This window comes from Vulpes vulpes, chromosome 1, assembly GCF_048418805.1.
Source record: "Vulpes vulpes isolate BD-2025 chromosome 1, VulVul3, whole genome shotgun sequence".
NCBI classification, from domain to species: Eukaryota; Metazoa; Chordata; class Mammalia; order Carnivora; family Canidae; genus Vulpes; species Vulpes vulpes.
Genome location: NC_132780.1, coordinates 133,584,676 through 133,608,184, shown reverse-complemented (window position 1 = coordinate 133,608,184; position 23,509 = coordinate 133,584,676). Strand labels below are relative to the sequence as shown.

Here is a 23,509-nt window from a genome sequence, read left to right as displayed (position 1 = left end):
AATTTAAAAAAAATTAAAAAAAAATATCCTTATTTAGAATACCATTATTAATATGTTTCTCAATAGGAGAGAGACTGGGATATTATGCCACCATGTAGGATGAGGTAGATCTGTTTGTATTTATGATGATAATGATGGCTCTATACCCAATACGAGGCTTGAACTCAACCCCAAGATGAAGAGTCACATGCTCTACTGACTGAGCCAACCATGCACCCCCAATTATGATGGCTGTTCTTTATTAACCCAGGCACCATGCTATGCATTTGACATTTTATCTAATAATTCTTATAACAGCTATATGGCAGGCACTATTATTATCCACATTTTGCAGATAAGAAACTGAGGCACAGAGGTTAAATGATTTGCACATCACTTGTAAGGGTTTGTTATTTTAATTCAGGTAGTCTAAGCTTAAAACAGGGTGCACTTTTAACTTCTAAAATGCATATTCTCCTTTCTACTGATGGAGAAAGATCAAGATCTATATTATTGGGGGGTGGAGTGAACAGGGAGAAGGGACAGAGAGAGAATCCTAAGCAAGCCCTGTGCCCACTGTGGTGGAGCCCAACCCTGAGATCATGACCTAACCTGAAACCAAGAGTTGACCGCCCAACTGACTGAGCCACACAGGTGCCCCCAAGATATATGTAAAATGAAAAGCTGAGTTGAATGTATAGTATGCCGTCATTTGTGTCTTAAATTTTTTATAAAATGTGACAGCATACGCCAGAAAGATATAAAAGAATAAGAGTGGCTTCTTACAAGGAGGGAATGGATGCCCTTTCACTTTATGTCTTTCTCTCTTGTGTGTGCTTTAATAATAGGCATATATAACTTTCAGATTTTTAACTAAAATAAGTATCTGATCTTTTGAAAAATTGTAATACTTAATGAAGACAAGCTGTAGTCCTAAGTCGCAGATGCTTAAATGCATCCCTACTTACCTACTTAGGTATAGAGTTCCCCTTACTCTCTAATATCCTACTACCCCGTTCTCAGTTCAGGATAACAGCTTTCTTCAAAATTCATTTCCATTGAGATTCATTGTTTACCTGAATCAGACCTTAAGTTTTTTATTGACATAGTACCTCATTTTTGTATTTTATCCCTTTAAGTCACCTACATTTTTATTGTTTCCCAAAGGATTTGAGACTGCTTATTATAAGATATAATTTCAACTATATAGGCTAATATACTTCTACAGTTGTGTAGTAAAGTCAACTTTTGGTTTCCTGGAAGTAGGAAAAAAAAATTCTGAGTTCAGTAGTTCTTGTGATTTGACAAAAGGACACATGACTGTTTTGCTTAAAAAAAAAAAAAAAAAAAACAAAGATGCTTTTTTCTTTTATTAAATTTTGAGAAGATATCGTTCATGGGGCCTTTTATGCAATTTATACCTTTCCAGTTGTTTGTTGTTTTTGTCTACCCAACTAAATTATAAGCATCCTTAGGACAAATTCCATTTTATTCCATACTATTTTTGTTCTATCTATACCTAGAAAAATGCCCTGATTATTATAGTGGAAAAATTTTTTAAAGATTTTGTATTTATTCATGAGAGACACAGAGAGAGAGAGAGACAGAGACACAGGCAGAGGGAGAAGCAGGCTCCATGCAGGGAGCCTGACACGGAACTCAATCCCAGGTCTCTAGGATCAGGCCCTGGGCTGAAGGCAGCGCTAAACCGCTGAGCCATCCAGGCTGCCCTATAGTGGAAATTTAAGCAACAAGGGCAACCCAGCTACATTACAAAGATTATGTTATTATGTTATTACCACTTTTCAAAGATTCAATCTTTGAGCAGTTAAGAAATTGATACAGGGCAGCCCAGGTGGCTCAGCGGTTTTGCGCTGCCTTCGGCCCAGGGCCTGATCCTGGAGACCCGGGATCGAGTTCTGCGTCAGGCTCCCTGCATGGAGCCTGCTTCTCCCTCTGCCTGTGTCTCTGTCTCTCTCTCTCTCTGTGTCTCTCATGAATAAATAAAAAATCTTAAAAAATTTTTTTTAATTAAAAAAGAAACTGATAACAACTTTCATCCTTCTCAATAGGGAATCTTCTCTGATCACCCTCATAAATCACAGTTTATTTCTTGGTAGCTTTTACAAGGTTCTTCTGTAGCTCCTACTTCCTGAGTGTGTAATGTAAAGAGAATAGGAAATTCGTTTGAACTTGTGTCTTATGACAGTTAAGTATTTTTAAATATGGCCTACAGCTTTCAACCACCTTTTCTTTCTCTTAGGCCAAGTTATCAAGGCATGGGACATTGGGGTGGCCACCATGAAGAAAGGAGAGATCTGCCATTTACTGTGCAAACCAGAATATGCATATGGCTCTGCTGGCAGTCTCCCTAAAATTCCCTCGAATGCAACTCTCTTTTTTGAGGTAAGTATGTGTGTGATGTTGCCTTGTTAGCATCTGTTCTACTATAGTGCTGGCTCTGAAGCAACAGGCAGTGGAACAAGGAGCTAAGCTTGCTATTGAGGATCAGATCCGACTTATTTATTTTGGAGCTTGGCTTCTTGAATTGTTTCCCACAAACCCAAGGGGTGTGTGCCAATGCTTTCTTAGAAACGTGTTTCTGGCACAGAAAAGTTATATCCAAATAAACAAAAGACACCAGGCTTGAGAAATAAAAGTTCTGGTCAGTGGTGTGAGTATAACATACCCAAAATTGACAAGAAAACAGGTTGGAAATGTGGGAGGTAAGTGTTGAAATGTACTGAAACCACATTGTAAGATATTTTCATGTTATACAGGCTTACTGTTTGTCACAGATCTCACTTCTTCATTAGAAGCTGTAGGTGGTGATAATGTTATTCATCCTGTGTTGAATTATATATATTTGTCAAGATCTGACTTAAAAAATGAAGGGAGGAAATGCCTGAAACATCATAATTAGGTAAAAAAAAAACACCTTTAGTTGTCCATAAGCCTGATTCATAGGATTTATTTTTACATTTAAAAAGGGAATTCCATGAATCTGGGCTGGAAAGGTGGTGGCCTTTATTTTTATTTTTATTTTTTTTTTTATTATTATTATTTTTTTTTGGTGGTGGCCTTTAGAGTCCAACAAAATAGTTCTGGGCCAGCACCTTGGAGCTCTGGCTTTTTGCCCACAAGGCAGCTCTCCTAGTGTTTCCTGTCTGTCTTTGCACCGCAATCCCACAGGATGCAGTCCTAGACATTATCATTACATGAAGGCTCTTTCCAGGTATTGAAAGTGCAGTGTTCTTTTTTTCCTACTTTTCCAATAACTGAGATACATAGATAAATATAAAAGGGTTTTATTTTGTAAAATGAAAGGAGAATTGGTTGCCCTTGTTTTTAAGTATGTTAAATTGGCTCTGTTTGGTCTTTTCTCAGCCAAATCCTTTTTTTCCTTTCTAGATTGAGCTCCTTGATTTCAAAGGAGAAGATTTATTTGAAGATGGAGGCATTATCCGAAGAATCAAACAGAAAGGAGAAGGATATTCAAACCCAAATGAAGGAGCAACAGTAGAAAGTAAGTATCGCTGTAACAGTGAACTGGTCCTTAAAAATTGGATTCCATTTATAGGGAGAAAAGGGAGGTTTCTTTCTAAAAATCTATTTATAGCAATAAACAATTGAATATAGCCTGAGAATAGTTTTAAATTCAACATTTATTTAATACTGACTTTATTTGGTAAATATTTATCTAGCATGCCCATGCCAGGTACTGTGCGAGCTTCTGCAGACCCAGAAGGTGAGGAAAAGGTAATCTTATCCATCAAGTCCCAAGTCTATGGACTCCTTGGTGTGCCAGCAACTATGTTAGCTGCCTTACGTATTTATTCATTTATTTCTTAAAATAACCTTACGAGATAAGATTTATTATCTTCAGATGAGGAAAATGAGTTCAGGAAAGTTGTATAAATTGCACAGAGTAGAGAGTTCTAAACAGAGCAGTTAGATTATAGTGCCCTTCAGAGCTCTCAAACCCATCTCACTGGCTTTCCTCAAGGTCAAAAAGTTTATTTTAGTTAGATCATAATTGATAATAGTGTTCATTCTATTCTGTGTAGGAAATCTGGGTTCAGGTTGCTTTGCCATTTACTGGATGACTTAAAGCTATTCCGTGTTTTTATTTGCTGTGTTGGGAGTAAGGAGATACTGTCGAGGACTGGGATACCCGGTCACTCTCTGTTCCTCCCAGAGCCTGTTCTGTATACCATTATGTACATCACTTGCCACTTTATGCTGTAATCAGTGTTTACCCATTTCCCCAGTATGCACCTTGAGGACCAGAATCTTTCTTCATCTTTTTGTTTCCAGCATCACCTTACATGCATTTGGTGTTCGGTAGATGCTTTCTGCGTGGACACATGACTGTTTTGCTTAAAAAAAAAAAACAAAGATGCTTTTTTCTTTTATTAAATTTTGAGAAGATAACGTTCATGGGGCCTTTTATGCAATTTATACCTTTCCAGTTGTTTGTTGTTTTTGTCTACCCAACTAAATTATAAGCATCCTTAGGACAAATTCCATTTTATTCCATACTATTTTTGTTCTATCTATACCTAGAAAAATGCCCTGATTATTATAGTGGAAAAATTTTTTAAAGATTTTTTATTTATTCATGAGAGACACAGAGAGAGAGAGAGACAGAGACACAGGCAGAGGGAGAAGCAGGCTCCATGCAGGGAGCCTGACGCGGAACTCAATCCCAGGTCTCTAGGATCAGGCCCTGGGCCGAAGGCAGCACTAAACCGCTGAGCCACCCGGGCTGCCCTATAGTGGAAATTTAAGCAACAAGTGCAACCCAGCTACATTTCAAAGATTATGTTATTACCACTTTTCAAAGATTCAATCTTTGAGCAGTTAAGAAATTGATACAGGGCAGCCCAGGTGACCCAAGTAACTTGGTCCCTTGGTTAAGGTGGGATCTGCCAAGTTCTGCTTTGTAAAATTTCCTATTTTTGCCTTTCTAAGTATCTCATTGGGAGAGAACTACTAGGAGATGGATGATCCCAAGATCTTCTTTTACATTACACCTTAACAGTGATTTTAGCATCCATGAATGATTTTTTTTCCCATGGATGACTTTTGTATGCAACGGTTATAACTGTAGTATTTGCCTAATGGTGATTTTTCTATTTCCATTGTTCCTTCTTCAATGTAATTGGAATTCTGCTATAAGGAGGGGTTTCTCCTCCCCTATTTATTCAGTTGTTTATAATAGTATGGACTCATGGGAGTTTATTTTATTCTGTAGGTTATTATTCATTGCTATCTTATTTATGTTGTTGCTCAAATGTCCCAAGTTTGGTCATTAGAAAGTGCTTTTCAACATACCTCCTGTGGTTTTTTTAAAGCACTTCTTTAATTTTTCCTTTTTATTTTTCTCTCTCTCTCTTTTTTTTTTTTTTTTTTTTTAGATTTCATTTATGGGTTGCATAGGTAGCTCAGATGGTTAAGCATCTGCCTTCAGCTCAGGTCATGATCTCGGAGTCCTGAGATTGAGGCCCATGTTGGGCTCCCTGCTCAGCGGGGAGTCTGCTTCTCCCTCTCCCCCTGCTCATTTTCTCTCTCTCTCTCTCTCTCTCTCTCTGTCTTTCTCTCTCTCTCTCTCTCTCGTTCTCTAAGTGAATAAATAAAAAACATTTAAAAAATTATTTTATAAAAAGATTTTACTTATTTATGTTAGAGTAAGCTGGGGGAAGGGCAGAGGGAGAGAATCCCAAACAGACTCTGCTGAATATGGAGCGCAACCCAGAGCTCAGTCCCACAACCCCGAGACCAAGACTCTAAATGAAGCTAACAGTTGGATGCTTAACCAGCTGAGCCACCCAGGCACCTCAGTACTTCCTTACTTTTGGTACAAGGATGCTCTCATTTGCCCTGGGGCTGGAATCAGCTGATTTCTTTTATTAGAGAATGGTATTTAGAAACCAAGATCTGAGTGCTAGGTATACTCATACTATGGAATGTTATTGTTTCTAGAACCTCTCAAGTAGATGGATGTAGGAAATATGTGTGCCTCAATCTGCATAAATATACACAATCAAATTTATTTTTTACTAGTCTGTGTATATATATTACAAACTATGAGTACATCCTAACCCTTCTATTTCCAATCCAACACCACAGGTTCATTCTCACCTTCTCCCTTTGCTTATTTAAAACAGCTTTCTCCAGCAGTGAGAAACCTCACTCTCATTATACACAATATATTTGCTTACTGCTTAATTATAGTTTATATAGAATGTAGTTTCAGAATTGCTAACCCACATCTTGTGAAAAATAAGCTTCCTAAATATGGGAAATATTTGTGTACAGTTCCTTTAGTCATGAGCCTTAAAGCATACATGAAAACAACTGCTTTCCAACTTAGGTTAGTTCTTTTTCCTCACTCCCTTCAGTGTGGTTATGCTGTTCATTTATAATGCAGTTATGTTCATTTACATTTATGTTCCATTTAGGGTCCCACACACACTCTGGTTGATGTTTACTGTTTGTGTTTGGGGTAGGTGAAACATTACCGTGATTCTAAACTATACAAAAAGATATACACAGAAGTGTTTTTCCCCCTCATCTCTACTAACCTGTTCCCATTTCCTCATTATTTCCACCTTCCTTCCTACCTACCTACCATTGGTCACCAGTCATATAAGTTCCTGGTTTATAGCACCTGTATTTCTTCTGCACAAATGAGCAGGTACCTGCATTTTTTCTCTTATAACCCCTTCCTTTTTGTATGAAGAGTAACTACTATCAATGGTTTTTAAAAATATTTGAATAGTTCTTTATCTCATTTTACTTTTTTCTGTTTCCAAATATCTTAAGAAAGGGTAATGACTGATTGTTGTCTCTCATATTGTTAGGCTGTACTTTCCTGCGAGGTTTTAGAGTAAATGGTTTATTTTTACTTTTTCTCCCAAAAACCTTTTTTGGTTTACTGGAACAAATCGGTTTTACAAAACTGTATTATATTTTCACTTATCAAGGGTAAGGTGTCCTGCTTTCCCTCTTTGAAACAAGTTTGCTGTGTGTGGGAGGAGGACAGAGGGTTGACTTAAAAGTGGTCTCTGTCCAAAACTATGATCACCTTGTTCTTTGGGAGTCTTCTTGGTCCTTACAGGTATCCCTTTTCTAATAGCGTCACCTGTACACTTAGATTCAAAGCCAGTTCTGCAGTGAAGGAGAATGGGAGACAGTGGTGATCCATCATATAATATATCATTATAGATACACAAGAGTTACAGAGTGCCTGTCACTTCTATGTAAAGGTACAGTGAGTGGTCAGGGGAGGGGTGCACAGGCTTGGCAAGTGGTAGACTTGGTTTCTGAATCTTGGAATCAGTACCTGATATTCTTATGACTTGAGACAAGTTACTTGACTAGCTTGGGCATCCAGATTTGTCATCTATAAAACAGGAATGATAATCTTTTTTTTAATAATCTTTTTATATGTAACAAAGGACAATTAATTTCTTTTTTTCTACCCTCTATATTCTGCTTATATACTTTGTTTTGCTTCCTGAATATAGATTTAAGGAAGGAAATCCTTGACTCCTGTTTCTCTTATATCCTACATCTAATTGATTAGCAAATCCTTTTGACTCTACCAGGGTTGACCTAGAACCCATTATTAATTTTTCCTTGTTGTCTTGTTTTCCTGTTGAACAACAGTCTTCAAATTAATTCTATAGCTCTTATTTATTTATTTATTTATTCATTTATTTATTCATTTATTTATTCATTCATGAGAGACACAGTTAGAGAGGCAGAGACATAAGCAGAGGGAGAAACAGGCTCCCTGAAGGGAGCCTGATGCGGTACTCAATCCCAGAACCCTGGGGTCACGCCCTGAGCCAGAGGCACTCAACCGCTGAGCCACCCAGGGGTCCCAATTCTATAGCTCTTAATACTAATCGTACCTAAGTCGTATTTCTCTAGGATATTTGTTTGGTTTTTGAAAAATAAAGTTATGGACTGAAATCAAAAGGCTTTTCTGACTTGTGATCTTTTACTTCAATTACTTTGTATTTGGAATAAGGGAGAAACTTATGTTAGTTGACAGGATTTATTCTTCCTCAAAGAAATATTTTTAAAGATTTTATTTATTTGAGAGAGCATGGACACAAGCAGGGGAGGGGGGAATAGGGAGAAAGAGAAGTAGATTCCTGGCTGAGCTGGGAGCCCACCCAATCCCAGGACCCTGAGTCCAGGACCTGAGCTGGAGGCAGATGTTTAACTTGACTCAGCCACCCAGGGTTCCTCCTCAAAGAAATTTTTACCCTCTCTGTTAGGATCCTAATAATTGCAAATCAACTTTTAGATTCTGTTCCAGTGTGCTTTTTCTTATGTCGATTAAGATGACCATCTTGTAATTTTTATTCGATCTTGTTCTTTTTCCATTAAAAAAAAAAGTCACAGTGTTCTAAGGTAGTCTAATTGACATTGAGATGATGGATATTTTAGTCATCATACTTTAGTTGGCAGTAGAAGCTACATTGTTACCTTTAAGCTTTGCTTTCTTAGAAATCTAATCTCACTGACTTCAGGTTCTAAATAGCTACCACTCTTCCTTCCCCAAGCCCCCTGTCTTTCACATTTTTGATTTGTTAACCTCCGTGCTTAGAGCAGACACATCAAAATGCTGGCTGTATGTGGCCGTCTTGCCCCACAGTGCTTTCACCATATTTGAATGCAAAAAATGCAATCGCCAGTGTTTTCAAATGTGAACATTTCAGCAGAGCCATCTGCAGGATTCAGTTTGTTGGAATACCCTTCCTTCCTACCTCCTTTCACTATTCAGATCCCAGTGAATAAGAGACAGGCAAGGCGTTTGGAGAATGATTTCATATAAGAGTAAAAAAATCCATAATCATGCTGGAAAATAGGAAGAATGCAAGAAGTGGATCAGAAATTATGAAGAATTTCTAGAATATATAAAGTAAATAAAATTAGACTGATGGAAACTAGACTCAGGAAATCCAACTCAAAACAGGTGTAGAGAAGTTCTCTGGAGAGGTACATACCATTCTCAACAAACTTGGGCAGAACTCCAAGCACACAGTCGGCTGGTGCAAGGGAGCCAAAGCAGGCTATGGGGCAATCATCATGGTTGTTATAAAACAATATGGAACAGCTGGGGCAGTAAACTTTAGTAGCAGTACTCAACTTTGGCTGAATTTAGAATTACCTGGGGAGTTTTTTTTAAAATCCTGATGCCCAGACCAGTTAAATAAGAATCTTAAATCTCACAGGCTGGAACTCCAGGCACAAATTTTTAAACTCCCTAGGTGATTCTAATTTGCAGCCAAGGATTAAGAATTACTCTAGGGTCTGGCTGTGTCTTTGCTCCTGGGCTAAAGTCAGTAAGGCCAGATTTCCAAGTTAAAATAGGGATGTGCCTCAGAAGACTCCATGTGTTAGGCCTTGGCCTAGAGAAAAAAGACATAAAGTATCTTTGAACTTTTAAAGCAGATTTGAAGGTGAAGAAAAGTGAAAAAGCTCTGCACAATAGTAAATAGGTTCAAGTGTTTTGCTCCTGAAGACTTTTTTGTATATCACCGCTGGGGAAAGGTATCCCCAGCCTTCATGTGCACATCATGCTCAGCTCATAGTAAATGCTCAGTAAATATTTCTGGTATTTCTCGGTAAACATCTCTCCACGCAGACATCTTCACAATCAGTCCACCTCTTAGGGGAAAAGCCTACCATGGAAATGTATCTAACCACTAAGAAAAACTGTGCCAGATAACGACAATCATTTGATCTTACTGAATCCTTCCTTTATAACATGACCAGATAACAAAGAAACATCACCAAGTACCCGTGAGAAAAAGAAGCACCGGGATCCCTGGGTGGCGCAGCGGTTTAGCGCCTGCCTTTGGCCCAGGGCGCGATCCTGGAGACCCGGGATCGAATCCCACGTCGGGCTCCCGGTGCATGGAGCCTGCTTCTCCCTCTGCCTATGTCTCTGCCTCTCTCTCTCTCTCTCTCTCTCTGTGTGTGTGTGTGTGTGACTATCATAAATAAATAAAAATTAAAAAAGAAAAAGAAGCACCCACATGGACTAAGAAGAAATAGAAGAGAATTTTTAAAATACTACGAGGACAGGGTGGGCGGGGCGGGGGGCACTGAGCAGCTCAGTTAGTTAAGGGTCTGACTCTTGATTTTAGCTCATGTCATGATCTCAGGGTCCTGGAATCAAGCCCCATGTTGGGCTTGGTGCTCAGGACAGAAGTCAGCTTGTCCCTCTCCATTTGTTCCTCCCCCTACCCCCATGTGCACACGTGCATGCTCTCTCTCCCTCCCTCTGAAATAAATTAAAAATGAAAAAAAAAAGATACTAATTACTGTCTTCAGAAATATATAACGGGACATTAAATTCATAAGTCAAAAACCTGGCTTCTCTGAAAAAGGAAAGTGAAGATAAAGTTTCTGGAAATTAAAAATATTATTATCAAAACTGGAATTCAGGGGAAGGGTTGAAAGGCAAAACGGGCAGTCCCAGAGTTTTGAATTGGTGATATAAAAAAGGTAGTCTAGGGATCTCTCAGAACATAGAGTGAGAAAATCCAAAGATATGGAAGGTGGAAGAAAGAAGATAGGGATGAAAAAATCAAAGACCATTTGAATCTAATTAAATATGTGATAGTAGAAATTTTCCTAAAGATAGAAGAGCTTCAAAGGTTGAAAGGGCCAGTTGAAAGTGTCCTACAGCAGTAAAGAGTGCTTTTTCACCTAGATACATTCTGGTAAAATTTCTTAATTCCACAGCTTAAAAGAAAATTTTGAACTTTTCCAGGTAGGAACAAACTCTGAGCAAAGGAATGAGAATCAGAATGACATCAGATTTATTCATGACACTAAATACTACATGACAGCACTTTGAATATTACAACTATGAGGTGTTTTTGTTTTGTTTTGTTTTGTTTTTTTAAATTCATGAGAGATAGAGAGAGAGGGAGAAGCAGGCTCCATGCAGGGATCCTGACGTGGGACTTGATCCTAGGTCTCCAGGATCACACACCCTGGGCTGAAGGCGGCGCTAAACCACTGGGCCACTGGGGCTGCCCGCAACTATGAGTATTTTGAACCTAGAGTTGTATACTCAGTTCATCCTTTAAGAACAAAATCAACTTTTTGGAATATGCAGACTTATATCCTTTTTGAAAAAATACTGTAGGATATACTAAAATAACACAAAAAATAAAGCCAAGAAGTGAAGACTTCAAGGCATAAGCAACATTAGTGAGCAAAAAGAGTACTTCCCGTGTCAGTAAAGTTGCATTTAACTTAACAGATCCCTGAAATGGCAAAAATACAATGTTAAAAATAATAATAACAATCTGGAACTAGTCTCTGGATCATTTTAACAAAATGTGGTGCAGATGGGCAATGGAGAGGGGAGGCAAAATTGTCTAAAATGATTTTTCTTGGGGCACCTGTGTGGCTCATTTTGTTGTGTCCAACTCTTGATTTCGGCTCAGGTCATGATCTCAGGGTGGTGTGATTGAGCCCTACTTTGGGCTCCATGCTGGACGTGGAGTCTGCTTGATAATTCTTTCTCCCTCTCCCTCTGCTTCTCTACCACCACCTCCACCCCTCAGGTATGCGTTCTCTCTCTCTCAATAAATAGATAAATATCAAAAACAAAATGGTACCAACAATTTTGAATAGAGAAATTATTTCATGTATATACATGTTGAGATCTAATAGAGCTATGAGGGTTCTTTGGTTTTGTTTTTCACATGCTTTTGAAGTATTTGTGAATGTCCTGGTAAATTTTTTCCAGTAAGAAAGCAAATTCTTAAAACCACTTTATTATATGTTTTCACAAAAAAATATAGTATAGCACTTGGTCTAAAATGGACAGTGTTTATTCTTTTAAATATCTTGTTTATGTAGCTTCTTCTAGAAAGGCATATTCAAGTCTTCAGGTAAAATAAAATCCTCATAGAAAATAGTCCTTTTTTGTTATTTAAAAAAAATCCAGCCAATGAATCATTTATTTTAAAATAGTGTTAAAGGACAAAAGCTCCATATCAGTAAAAACTTTAAATAGCTCTTGGAATTTATTAAAAATAGGAGTACTGGGCAGGCCCCTGTGGCTCAGCGGTTTAGTGCCACCTTCAGCCCAGGACGTGATCCTGGAGACCTTGGAGACCCACGTAGGGATCCCTGAAAGGAGCCTGCTTCTCCCTCTGCCTCTCTCTCTCTCTCTCTCTCTCTCTCTCTCTCTCTCTCTCCGTTCTCTCTCTTTGTGTCTCTAATAAATAAATAAAATCTTTAAAAAAAAAAAAAAAGGAGTACTGACCAACATTCAAACAGGAAAATTCTATGAGTGAAAATTACTACTATTTTCCTTAAGGCCCTGTTTCAAACTCATTGTTAAGTAAATATTAACTTTCTGGCCTTGAACTCTGTGGTAGACATTATGAGGTACAAAAGAAGTGTAAGACATGGCCTTCACCTCGCCTACTTTTAGTTCCATTCATACTGCAACAGTGCTCTCCCTGGAGCCATTCAGTGGCTTCTTGTATCCAGGTTCTAAAATATGTTTAATCTGGTCTAAATTACCACTAATTACAGGAAAATAATCCTAGCTAACTTCCATTGGGTTCATCTCTGTGCATCCACACAGATCACAGTGGTCTCACAGAGGAGATCCTGGACGTGAAAATGAAGGAATGCCAGCTGCTGGGCCCTGATCTAATCCTCTCGGCAACAATGAGTTAGCTGGAATTATTTTGTGGTTGAAGAAACTGAGCTTCAGATAATTTAGATGACCTTGCCCAAAGCCACTACTATAAAGAGGCAGGATGAGACTGGAGTCCACATCCGACCAAAGTGCTGTCCCTGTGTAAAGAGGGGAGTGATGAGGGCTTGTGTTGGGGTAGAGTTTATCACTGTGCATGTGCCTCCTATTTAGATGAAGATCTATAATCCAGTTGCATGGATTATTCTATTCAGGTAGCCAGGGTGCCTGACTGTCCTGGGTAGGTAGCATCTGCCCCTTAGTTCTGTCAGCAATCGCACAGTGGTATTTGGTCCTCTCCCACGGTATAAAGTGGTGCTGAGGAGGGAGGAGGCAGTGCGGGGGGTGGTGGGGGGGCGGACAGGGGACTTGACCACCATGCTTGATGGGAACAGTTTCTCTTCTAATCAGTGATGAATATGCCTCTCCTGATTATAGAAATCCATCTCTGTTTCCTCATTTGCCGTTTCAGGGGGTCATTAAGAATCCACTGTCTCTTGGATGTTCAGCTCTATTGGGCAGGCAGAAACTCATTTGGCATGGATTAGGCAGCAGAGAAAACCCTTGCCATGTGGGAGTAACCTGTCACAACCTGGTTTTCTCTGGCGAGATGACTGGTCTTGTCTAGTAGTAATGCCATTACAGCATTCCCATTCAGATCCCCATGACCCAGTAATTGTTTTGGGAATGAGTGCAAAGCTATCAGACACCAGCTACTATAATTAGAAAAGGGAAAAGCAGACACTTAGCAGAGCTAGCGTCTCTAGGCTGGAGCACTTACAGCACTGGTTTTTTTGGGTGTTGTTGTTGTTGTTTTTAGGTTATGGAGTCTCCTCAGTTTTGCTTCCTAAAATACAAATTCTACAGTTTTTGGGTTCTTGCATTCCAGTTTTTGTTACTGCAGTACACTCTCTTTCCTTTTCCCCCCTATTTTAATCAGAGTACAAATTGCTGTCAGCACATCGAGTTCATGTGCCAGCCACATTCAGAACAGGGTGTTCTGTGCTCTTCAAAACAAAATTGCTCTAGGGCAGTAAGAGAACAATAAGTCAGAGCTCCAGTTTAAGTGATGTTTTGCAGCAGACCCGGCTTACTTGATGTGGTTACACTCGGATTGCGCAGCAAAGCTCGGGTAATTTCATTTGGTTTGACTTCATGGGATTTGGAGGACCTCCCCCCTCCAAGTTACATAGACTTTAAGTCAAGAGAAAATGTTCCTTTTTAACTTGTGTATTTTTTTTTCCTCTACCAAAAAAGCCCTAAGTAGAAGCATCCTGTATGTACTTTATTCTCTTTGGGCACGTCATAGATCATTTACTTCCCGTAAATCATGCTGGTTGGAATTAGCAACAGACCTCCTGAGCCCTAGAGGCCAAGCTCCCAGTGAGTCATGTTAGTTATTATTAAATATTTATTAAGTGAGTATTTGCACTAAGAGATGCAAGGTCAAAAGCAACCACGCGTCTTCCTTAGCCAGAGTTGCTAGAGTTGCTACGGTTTCCTTTGGTATCGATTGTTGAGACAATTAAAAACAAACAAACAAACAAAAACAAAAAAACAAAAAAAGCTGAGCACTGGACCTGTAGGAGCCAGGCACGTTTACATCTATCACCATGAAGGGGGGCCTCTGCTGTGGCAGTCCATGGTGCTCATTTCTGGGGCTCCAGGGTACTGTGTGAGTTCTTGTCAGCAGTCTTGTAGAACTTGTCACACCAGTGTTCTGAGTTTAGAAACCAGTTAAGAGAGATAGCCTTTGCTACTTATAGATGTAAAGAATCAATGGGGTGTATACTCCCTGAGGCTGTGGTACCTTCTCTTACTCTGACATTCCAGATTAAAAGGTAGTGGTTTTATATATACATATGAACTGGTGTGTGTGTGTGTATGTGTGTGTGCGTGTGCATGTATCGGTTTAAGATTTTTATGGTACTGTACGTAGTGTTCAACTCCAACTTAGAAGAGTTAGATTTAACAGAAAAAAAATTAGCCCATATAATAAAGTAGTAAGTACAAGAGTTATTGCAGATTTTTGCCTTCCTACCAGGTGGCCATAAACGCTAGTTTTATCATTTATTGTCTCTCATAGGCTAGCTGTTTTCATCATACTTTGCTTACTTTCCTTATAATTTGAACTTGTTTTTTCAGCTTGCTTGCTTCACTGATCTTTCCTAACGTGTTGATTAGTAGCCAATCTTTCCCCTCTCTAATATGATGGGTTGTCCCCATAAAAAGAACTTCTGAAATTATTTATATAATTTTAACATCAAGTACATGAATCAAGCTGTAAACTAGCCTAGGAAACTGACACACAGGCAGGAATCCTTTGCAGAGTCTCTGGATTTCCTGTTTTGAAAACATTCAAACTTGATCAACCAAAAACCACAATGAATGTACTGATAGTTTCCTCCTCCACTAAATGTACTCTCCTTTAGGGAGGAAGATACTTCTAACAATAAACCTCTGACAGAAAAATCTGTCAGCTAAATTGTGAAGTACTAGGATAAGTCTCAGTACTTGAGAATATTCCATAATTCATAAGCTGAAATGCACTTTGCTCAGCAGTTTGTTTTTGTTTTTATGATACTTCATGAAAGTATCATCACATGAGTCTCCATCAATATCTTGGGCAGATTTTAAAGTATTTTAGAGCATAAACTTTTCAGAACTCTCAGTTCCTTTAGTAACAACAGCTTTTATTTTAGTAAAAATGTCTTAAGCTTTAGACACCCTTCAGAACCTCTCTAGATGTATTTGAAAATAATTGAATTTATTTTGAAAATATTTTCTAATTCAAAAGAATTTTCTATGTGCTGTAAGTTGGTTGAGTTTTATTTTACCTAGAGCATTCCAAAAGTGACTGTTAGGATAATCTACATTTATGACTGTGGGACGTAGAGCCAAATTCCTATATGTCAACTCCACCCTGAGAGCCACTGTATTTCTTGCCTTTGTCTGGAGGGTCATGCCTCCCTCCAATTTGGCCCAAGCTGCTTAAACTCCATCCTACGTCTGTGATGGAAGCACATCAGGAAGGTCTAAATCAGAAAAGGGTAAAGAGCTTTGAAGCATAAATGTCTAGGTGACATCATGGCTCTTGATGTCTATTCCACCACTGTTTACTTTTCAAGGTTTCTCTAATTTTTCAGGCCTGGGCTTAAAGGGTAACAAGATCAAATGATAAGCTGCAGGAATTAGCTTTGAAGCTTGGTTTCTGGCCTATATCGAGAACTATATCACTGGGTCATGGATTTATAAAATTATAGAATTTCAGAGGACCTTTGAGATCATGTAATTCAAAAGTAGAGTAAGTTGGAATTGAATTTGTATTTGGAAACCAATAGTTGTCTCATGAAACAAGTATAACAGAATGAGTAATTTTTAGTCTTAAGCAAGGTAAAGTTAGAGAAAGCAGTAGAAAGGAAGTGTTTTAGGAAATTGTTACATTTCAATCTAGGCCATTATATTACAGAAATTAGAATAAGGAATTATCTTAGGAAAGACCAATTACTACATTGCTTGATGACTGCTGTGCTATTGCATGAGCCATCGTTTTTCTTACTGAGTCAAAGACTTAAATGGAAGAGAATGATATAAAAAATAGATGGAAAGATTCAGAGTTGTTTATCTTAGAAAAAAAGTCAATAGATCGAGAAAAATACACAGACCTAAATGTGTCTAAATGTGTTTTTCCTATTTTGTCTTGAAGAAACATAAAAGCTCATTGTCTAACATATGAAATTATCCTGGGAATAATCTGAGTGAGTTTGAGTAGAATGGGTAATCAGGCCCCAAGAAATTGACCTCTTAACATTTAAGAAGAGATAGTTCAATAATTTGATTTGTGAAGTTATAGTAGACTAATAATTCCTTCACACTTTACAGTTATCACTCCACTAAGGGCTATAGCTATGATATAGTTATTGATGACATTGGCTTTGGGTTTTCTGTTTACTCAAATTTATTTGTGAATGAGATTAGAACTCTTAAGAAAAGCTTCTTTATGTAGTTAACCTTTGTTTATCTTTGGGGAAATAGTCATTTAGTTATATTTTTCCAAGCATCTGAAGTCAAGATGTCATAAATGTTTAAGTCGCTATATACTTGATATTAAATTTGTGACATCTTGATAATTATCTATCAAATATTTTAGCATTTCTTGATCCTGTGTTACAGGTGAGGAAATCTGTCATATAGTAGGTTAAACCTGTGTTTCCACTTGTTTTAGTATCCACTAAGCTATCTTATTATTTTTTAAAAATTCATTTATTTATTTTAGAGCCTGAGTCGGGGAGGGAGAGCATGAGAGGGACTTCTCAAGCAGACTCCCTGCTGAGTGTGGAGTCCAAGCCTCTGAGATAATGATCTGAGCCAGAAGAGCTGGCCACTTAACCAACTGAGCCACCCAGGTGCCCCCAGCCTATCTTGTTGATACAGTTGTTGATAATTATAAGCTTAAACTTAGAAAAAAATAGGATTACCCTTAAATTTTCAGACTGGGTAGACTTAAGTGTCAACAGGACATACCCTATTTGTCTCTGGATGAAATGAGAAAGGGGAAATAAGCCTTTATCCCTTCCCTAAATTAGCAAGCCCTGCGGAGCTCCTTTATTGACAGACCTGTCTCCTCTTCTTCAGTCCACCTGGAAGGCCGCTGTGATGGCAGGATGTTCGATTGCAGAGATGTGGTCTTCATTGTTGGGGAAGGAGAAGACCATGACATTCCAATTGGAATTGACAAAGCCCTGGAGAAAATGCAACGGGAAGAACAATGTATTTTATATCTTGGACCACGGTAAGGAGCATACCAGTTCTATACACAGTGAAGTTACCTAAAGGATGGAGATTTCAGTGTGTGTGTGTGGTATATGAAGGTGGTCTACTTTCATTCTTTTGCATGTAGCTCTTCAGTTTCCCCCACACCATTTATTGAACAGACTGTTTTTTTCCTCCATTATATAGTTTTGCCTCTTCTGGCATAGATTAATTGGCCAAATAAGTGTGGGTTTATTTCTGGGCTCTCTGTCTTGTTCCATTGAGCTATGCATCTATTTTGTGCTAGTATCATACTGTTCTGATTACTACAGTTTTGTAGCATATCTTGAAGTCTGGGAGTATCATACCTCCAGCTTTGTTCTTCTTTCTCAAAATTGCTTTGGTTACATAGAGTCTTCTGTGGTTCCTTATAAATTTTAGGGTTATTTGTTCTAGTTCTGTGAAAAATACTCTTGGGGGGCAGCCTGGGTGACTCAGTGGTTTAGTGCTGCCTTCAGCCCAGGGCCTGATCCTGGAGACCCGGAATCGAGTCCTATGTCGGGCTCCCTTCAAGGAGCCTGCTTCTCCCTCTGCCTGTGTCTCTGCCTCTCTCTCTCTCTGTGTGTTTCTCATGAATAAATAAATAAAATATTAACAAAAAAATACTCTTGGTATCTTGATAGAAATTGCATTGAATCTGTAGGTTGCTTTGGATAGTTTGGACATTTTAATAGTATTAATACTTCCAATCCAAAGGCATGACACATCTTTCCATTTGTGTCATCTTTAATTTCTTTTATCAGTGTTTTATATTTGTGACAAAATGGATAGACCTAGAGGGCATTATGCTAAGTGAAAGAAGTCAGACTGAGAAAAATACCATATGATTTCCCTTATATGTGGAATCTAAAAAACAAAACAAATGAACAAACAAAACAATCAAATACAGAGAAGGAACTGCTGGTTGTCAGAGGGTTTGGGGGGGTTAGGTGAAATACGCAAAGGGGGAATTAAGAGATACAAATTTATGGTTATAAAATCAATCACAGGGATGAAAGGTACAGCACAGGGAATATAGTAAATAATATTGTGCTGATATTACATGGTAATGGATGGTAACTGTACTTATGGTGAGCATAGTGTAATATACAGAATTGTCAAATCACTATGCTGCATACCTGAAACTGATACAACATTGTATTCAACTATACTTCAATTTAAAAAAAACAAAAACATACATTTGCTTTTGCAATCAACATTTTAGTTTTTTCAATGAAGTTAATGCTAACAGCGGAAACAAATCAGTCTACAGTTAAGTCATGGAGTGAATTAATAGGCCATGTAGTATCACAAAGATCTGCAAGCCTGTTTACTTGATTGTTGTGTGTCAAGGATAGGACTGACAGGCAAGTTTTGCTGTTTTATTTGTTTTGCCTGCTTTATTGCCAAGACAGGAAGCTATTGGCTCATCTCATGTGCTTCTCTTGCCCCCCTCTTTCCTTTTCTCTAAATTAGGTGGGAGGTAGTAAAACATGTGAGGGTTGGAAGTAGAAGAAACATTTGGATGATTTATTACCACTTGAATTTGTGCCACCTGTTCTTATACAGAGCCTCTGAAAAAAAAAGTGTTCTTCCTGAATCTAAAGGCAGCGGAGATGACTCATTTTTGCCTAAATTTTTCCCATCATAAGGATATCCATTAGCACTTCCCAGCTTAGAACTATCAGACACTAACAGTCTCTCTTGTGAAAACATGTTTGGTATTATTTTTAGACCTAAAATTATACCAATCTAACCCTTCTATCTTGAGAAAGGGACCCTTGAGAGAAACCAGGGTGTTTTGATTCTGTTTGCATGAAAGTGCATCTGCTTATCTGGAGTTTCCTCCCACTCTGGCTCCTTGGATTTCAGTCCCTAGAGTTTGAGTTATTGAGAATCTGGATGGCTTGCACTTACCAATAGGTACCATCGTGCCTTTTGTACAGTTGCTTGCCTTTTAGGAGCCTCAAAAGTAATCCAGTGGCATATTCACCTTTGCCCTCATAACTTGAGCTTTGATCCTGTTTCTCATGGGTGGGTTTGGCCAGGTCTCCAAATGCTCTATACCTTGATCTGTTTTAGAGCCTTCAAGGAGGCACCATTTATTTCATATCTTCTTTTTCTCTGTCATCCTTTTTCCACTACTGTATTCCTGCTTTAGTGTGTTTTATTTACATTTACCCTATAGTTGTATTTCACCTTCAGGGGAACTTATTTCTCTCATTCTAGAAGGAACTATTCTTTACTCAAGTAGAGCATAGAGAGAGCTTCTCCTCCATATCCAGGTAATATCTCATTATTTTTAATCTAGCTTTCTACAATTATAGTTCTAGACCCATATAAAGAGAGTGGTATTTATGTCCACTGTATGCTTTCAAGTTTAAGTTCTACAGTATCTACCATATAAAATTGTGGAGGTCTAATGAATGTGAAGAACTTTGCAGAGTGCCTGACACATAAACTCTCAGTACATTAGCTGTTATTGCTGTGGTGACTATTTTTCTATTCTATTTTACCCTCAGACTACAAGAAAAAGGAAGCCCTGTTTTAACATAGGGTAGATTTTTAAAATATTTTCAATCATAAAAGTAATCAAGTTTTAATAAATTTCTAGGTATAAGTTTTTTCATATGTCTCATGGTAAATAACTCATCACAGTTAGAAAGGAACATACTCTCTTCAAGATTACTCTTGAGGAGTAATATAAAATGCACACTCTGTGGTGTAAGGCTTTGCGTAGGTTCACTATATAAGACTAGCCATATAGGTAGACCATCCCCACACCAAGCGGTGTGAGTGCTCGCAGTGGGCTTACTTGTCTTGCTCAGATCCCCACACAGCACAGAATACTGCATCTGAGTGTTGCTGTACATGTGGCTGCTGCAAATGGACGCTCTGTAGTTGTCTCACGTCATCTGTGTTTCATTCTCTAGAAAATGTTCAGGGCACACCTCTGCGACTCTGAGAGACTCCTTGGTAGGATATTTTCATAATAAACTCATAAAACACTTCCACAGAACCCGTTTTCTTTCTTCTCAACAGAAGAGTGTCTTTTATACAGTGTTTAATACTGTGACCTGTTGTTTATTTTAGGTAAGGTACAGCTAGTTACAGTGTTTTTGCTCCCTTTCCTTGTGTTTCTGTCCTGCACCAGTCCCAAACAAAAAGACAGGCTGCCAACAGCCATGATGTTTAATTATGAGGCAGTGTGGGTTTAAAAATAAACAGTTTTCTGGGGACACACAGAGTCTGAATTTAAATCCTGGCTCTGCCACTGCCTTTTTGTGTTAACATCCAGAAACACTCCCCTCTGAGCCTCAGTTTCTTTATCTGTAAAAATGAAGCAGTCGGTAAGCACTTGTGGTACTTCTTGTATGCACGTGAAGCCTTAATGGTCATGTGCAGATACGTTTTGTATCTTTGCTGTCTGCCGTTAATTCAAGAACATTAATACCAGATTCCTTCTGTTACTGTAACCCAGCTTTCGTCTTTGGGCTAAGTCTGGGAATTCCATTTGTGGCATTCTGTCTTTCAGTCAGATGAATTTGTGTGCCGTGGGCCCTTGGCCCAGGCCAATCTGACATAAGTCAGACAAGTGTCTGTATAGCTTGGAAGTCAGGATAGATGCTCCCAAAACAGCTTGGCGTGTGGGCTTTCACCTCCCTGGGGTGGTGTACTTCACATAAATCTTCATGGAATCTCTCCATTCGAAACCAGGAGAGACTGTAGATATAAGGTCTACAGTCAGTCTTCTTTAATCCAATTGATGATGAATCAGGACAGTTTGGTGCATTCCTTGACCCAGCCCCCCCCCCCCCCCCGCCCCCAGCCTTGGGACTTCAATTCACGAGTGCCCCTAAGGCAGCTTGTCTCATCCTCAGCACTGGTGACATTGTGGGCCAGATATTTCTTGGTTGTGGGGGCTGTTCTGTGGCTTGTAGGATATTCTACCCACTAAATGCTAGTAGCACCCCTGTGGTTGTGGCAAACCCTAAATCTCTAGATACTGCTAAATGTCTCTTTTGCAGGGGTGGGGATTAAAGTCACCCCTGTCAACAGTCACTAACCTAAGGCAAGTGTCAGACTATCAATTATTGGGTTTGTACCTGTTTAGCACAGGGCTCCAAATACCACATGCTGTCAGTACAGATGATCTGCAAGGACTCCCCTATCCATCTAGTTCCCAACAGTTAAGGAATGTTTGCTATCTACCAAATGGTAAAAACCAAATAGATGTATAGGTCTAAGAGCTCCAAGTAGAAAACTAGTCATGACTGCCTAAAATTAGCCACTGGTAATTATGTCCTCTTTGATTTCTTTGCTGAAGATACCCTTTGCCCTGCTATTAAAACTACCACACCTCATTCCTACCAATTCTCTTTGTATCTCTGTACCTCTCTGGCTCCAGCTTTCATTTTCTTGTGTAATAGCAGAGGTGAGTAAGCATTTTCTTCCTGAAAAATCCAGGCAAGAGGTAAAGAGGGTGGTATAAGCCACAAGATATGACTGTTCTCTGCCCATCCCACCCCCAGTCATTTTGCCCCAGAGAAAATGGGAGGTTTTAGCATCCATCTGGTTTTGGCATCCTTTTGGGTTTACTAAGTTATCTTGCAGTACTATTCCCTATACTCGAGAGTAGTTTAGCATTGAAAAAGATGGGAACAGAATATATTCCAGTGAACACTTTCATGATGATATGCTGGGCATTGTACTGAATGCTGGGAAACCATTGGACCAGACAGACAACGCCACCAGAATTGCCATTACAGGAGATATGTGCTTTTTGAATGCTCTAGGTTTGTTTAAAGACCTTCAATGACCTGGAAGAAAATAAAAACAGAAAAGCAATTTATATACCTTCAGTTATGTTCTTTGGTAAGTTTTGGCTAACAGGTGTAGTGTTTTATAGTGTGATAGCCACAAAGCTATGAGAGCATTTTTCTTGATGAGGTGTTAGAGCTTGCCAGGGCTGTTCTTTATGATTATACATTTGTTCTATCATTTGTGTGTTCTGGTGTGCTTTTAAATGTCTTGCAGAAATACTGGGAAGATTAATTTCCTTCCTGATGTGTGAGCCTTCTTCCCTTCCTCTATTTACCTGACTGGAATTGATACTACTGGAGGGAGACTGCACTTTAAAGTTAAAAGCTTATTAAAATATAGCCTCTAATGAACAGCACTGTAACAATCACAGTGCCTGTCTTCTCTGTGCTGCTGATAAAGCTTTGGGGAAAAGTCTTGACAGCCAGACAATGGCTACTTTATACAAAGAACTAGATATGAAATCAGCAGAGGAAAAGCAGTGAAATTTAAAATCACATCAAGGAAGATTTCCCAAGTAGCACAGGTGTTACATTACATGTGCTGGTGAAGGAGAAAAGAAAACTAAATCTAGCCTGGTTTCTTCAAGAGCCACAGAGCGACACTTTGGCACTGTATCTTCTGATCCACAGCTGGTTTGTCTTCAGGGTCCCTGATGTGTGTAGTGTCCAGATGAGAGCTCTGTGCTACTGTGATGCCTCAAAATACCAAAGGCAGTGCCTGGAAATACATCAGTTCTTTTTAAAGTTTTTTTTTTACTCTCTGTTTCAGATATGGTTTTGGAGAGGCAGGGAAGCCGAAATTTGGCATCGAGCCTAATGCTGAGCTTATATATGAAGTGACACTGAAGAGCTTCGAAAAGGTGGGAAAATACCCGCTTCTCTGAAATCATGGTAGATTTCCTCTCCGCCAGCTCCCGATAAGTGACAATTGGATATCATTAAGTCGTGTGGATGGATGGTGTTTATTCGTATGTTGTGCTTTTCGTGACCAAGTTTGTCTCTTGTCTTTGACACTGCTCCCAGAGTACGAGAGAGCTGATAGCGCACAGCTGATACACAGCAAAGGAGCTCAGTGTTCTTATTTTGTTCCTACGTGTCAGCCTTTTTTTTTTTTTTTTTTTTTTTTTTTTAGTTTTAGTTTTTTGGGTAGAATCCAAGACTT

The 23,509-nt window shown here is 38.8% G+C and overlaps 1 protein-coding gene across 7 annotated transcripts in view; it reads left to right on the top strand.

Annotated features, from left to right (window-relative positions):
• FKBP5 (FKBP prolyl isomerase 5) overlaps positions 1 to 23,509 on the top strand; it is a 107,142-nt gene that overhangs the window by 66,179 nt on the left and 17,454 nt on the right. For all 7 annotated transcript variants that reach the window (XM_072730833.1, XM_072730827.1, XM_072730846.1 and 4 more), the window contains 4 exons: positions 2,243 to 2,385; positions 3,391 to 3,505; positions 17,369 to 17,525; positions 23,117 to 23,207. In XM_072730833.1, the coding sequence (XP_072586934.1) occupies positions 2,243 to 2,385; positions 3,391 to 3,505; positions 17,369 to 17,525; positions 23,117 to 23,207 (506 nt within the window). The remainder of the gene's footprint in view (positions 1 to 2,242; positions 2,386 to 3,390; positions 3,506 to 17,368; positions 17,526 to 23,116; positions 23,208 to 23,509) is intronic.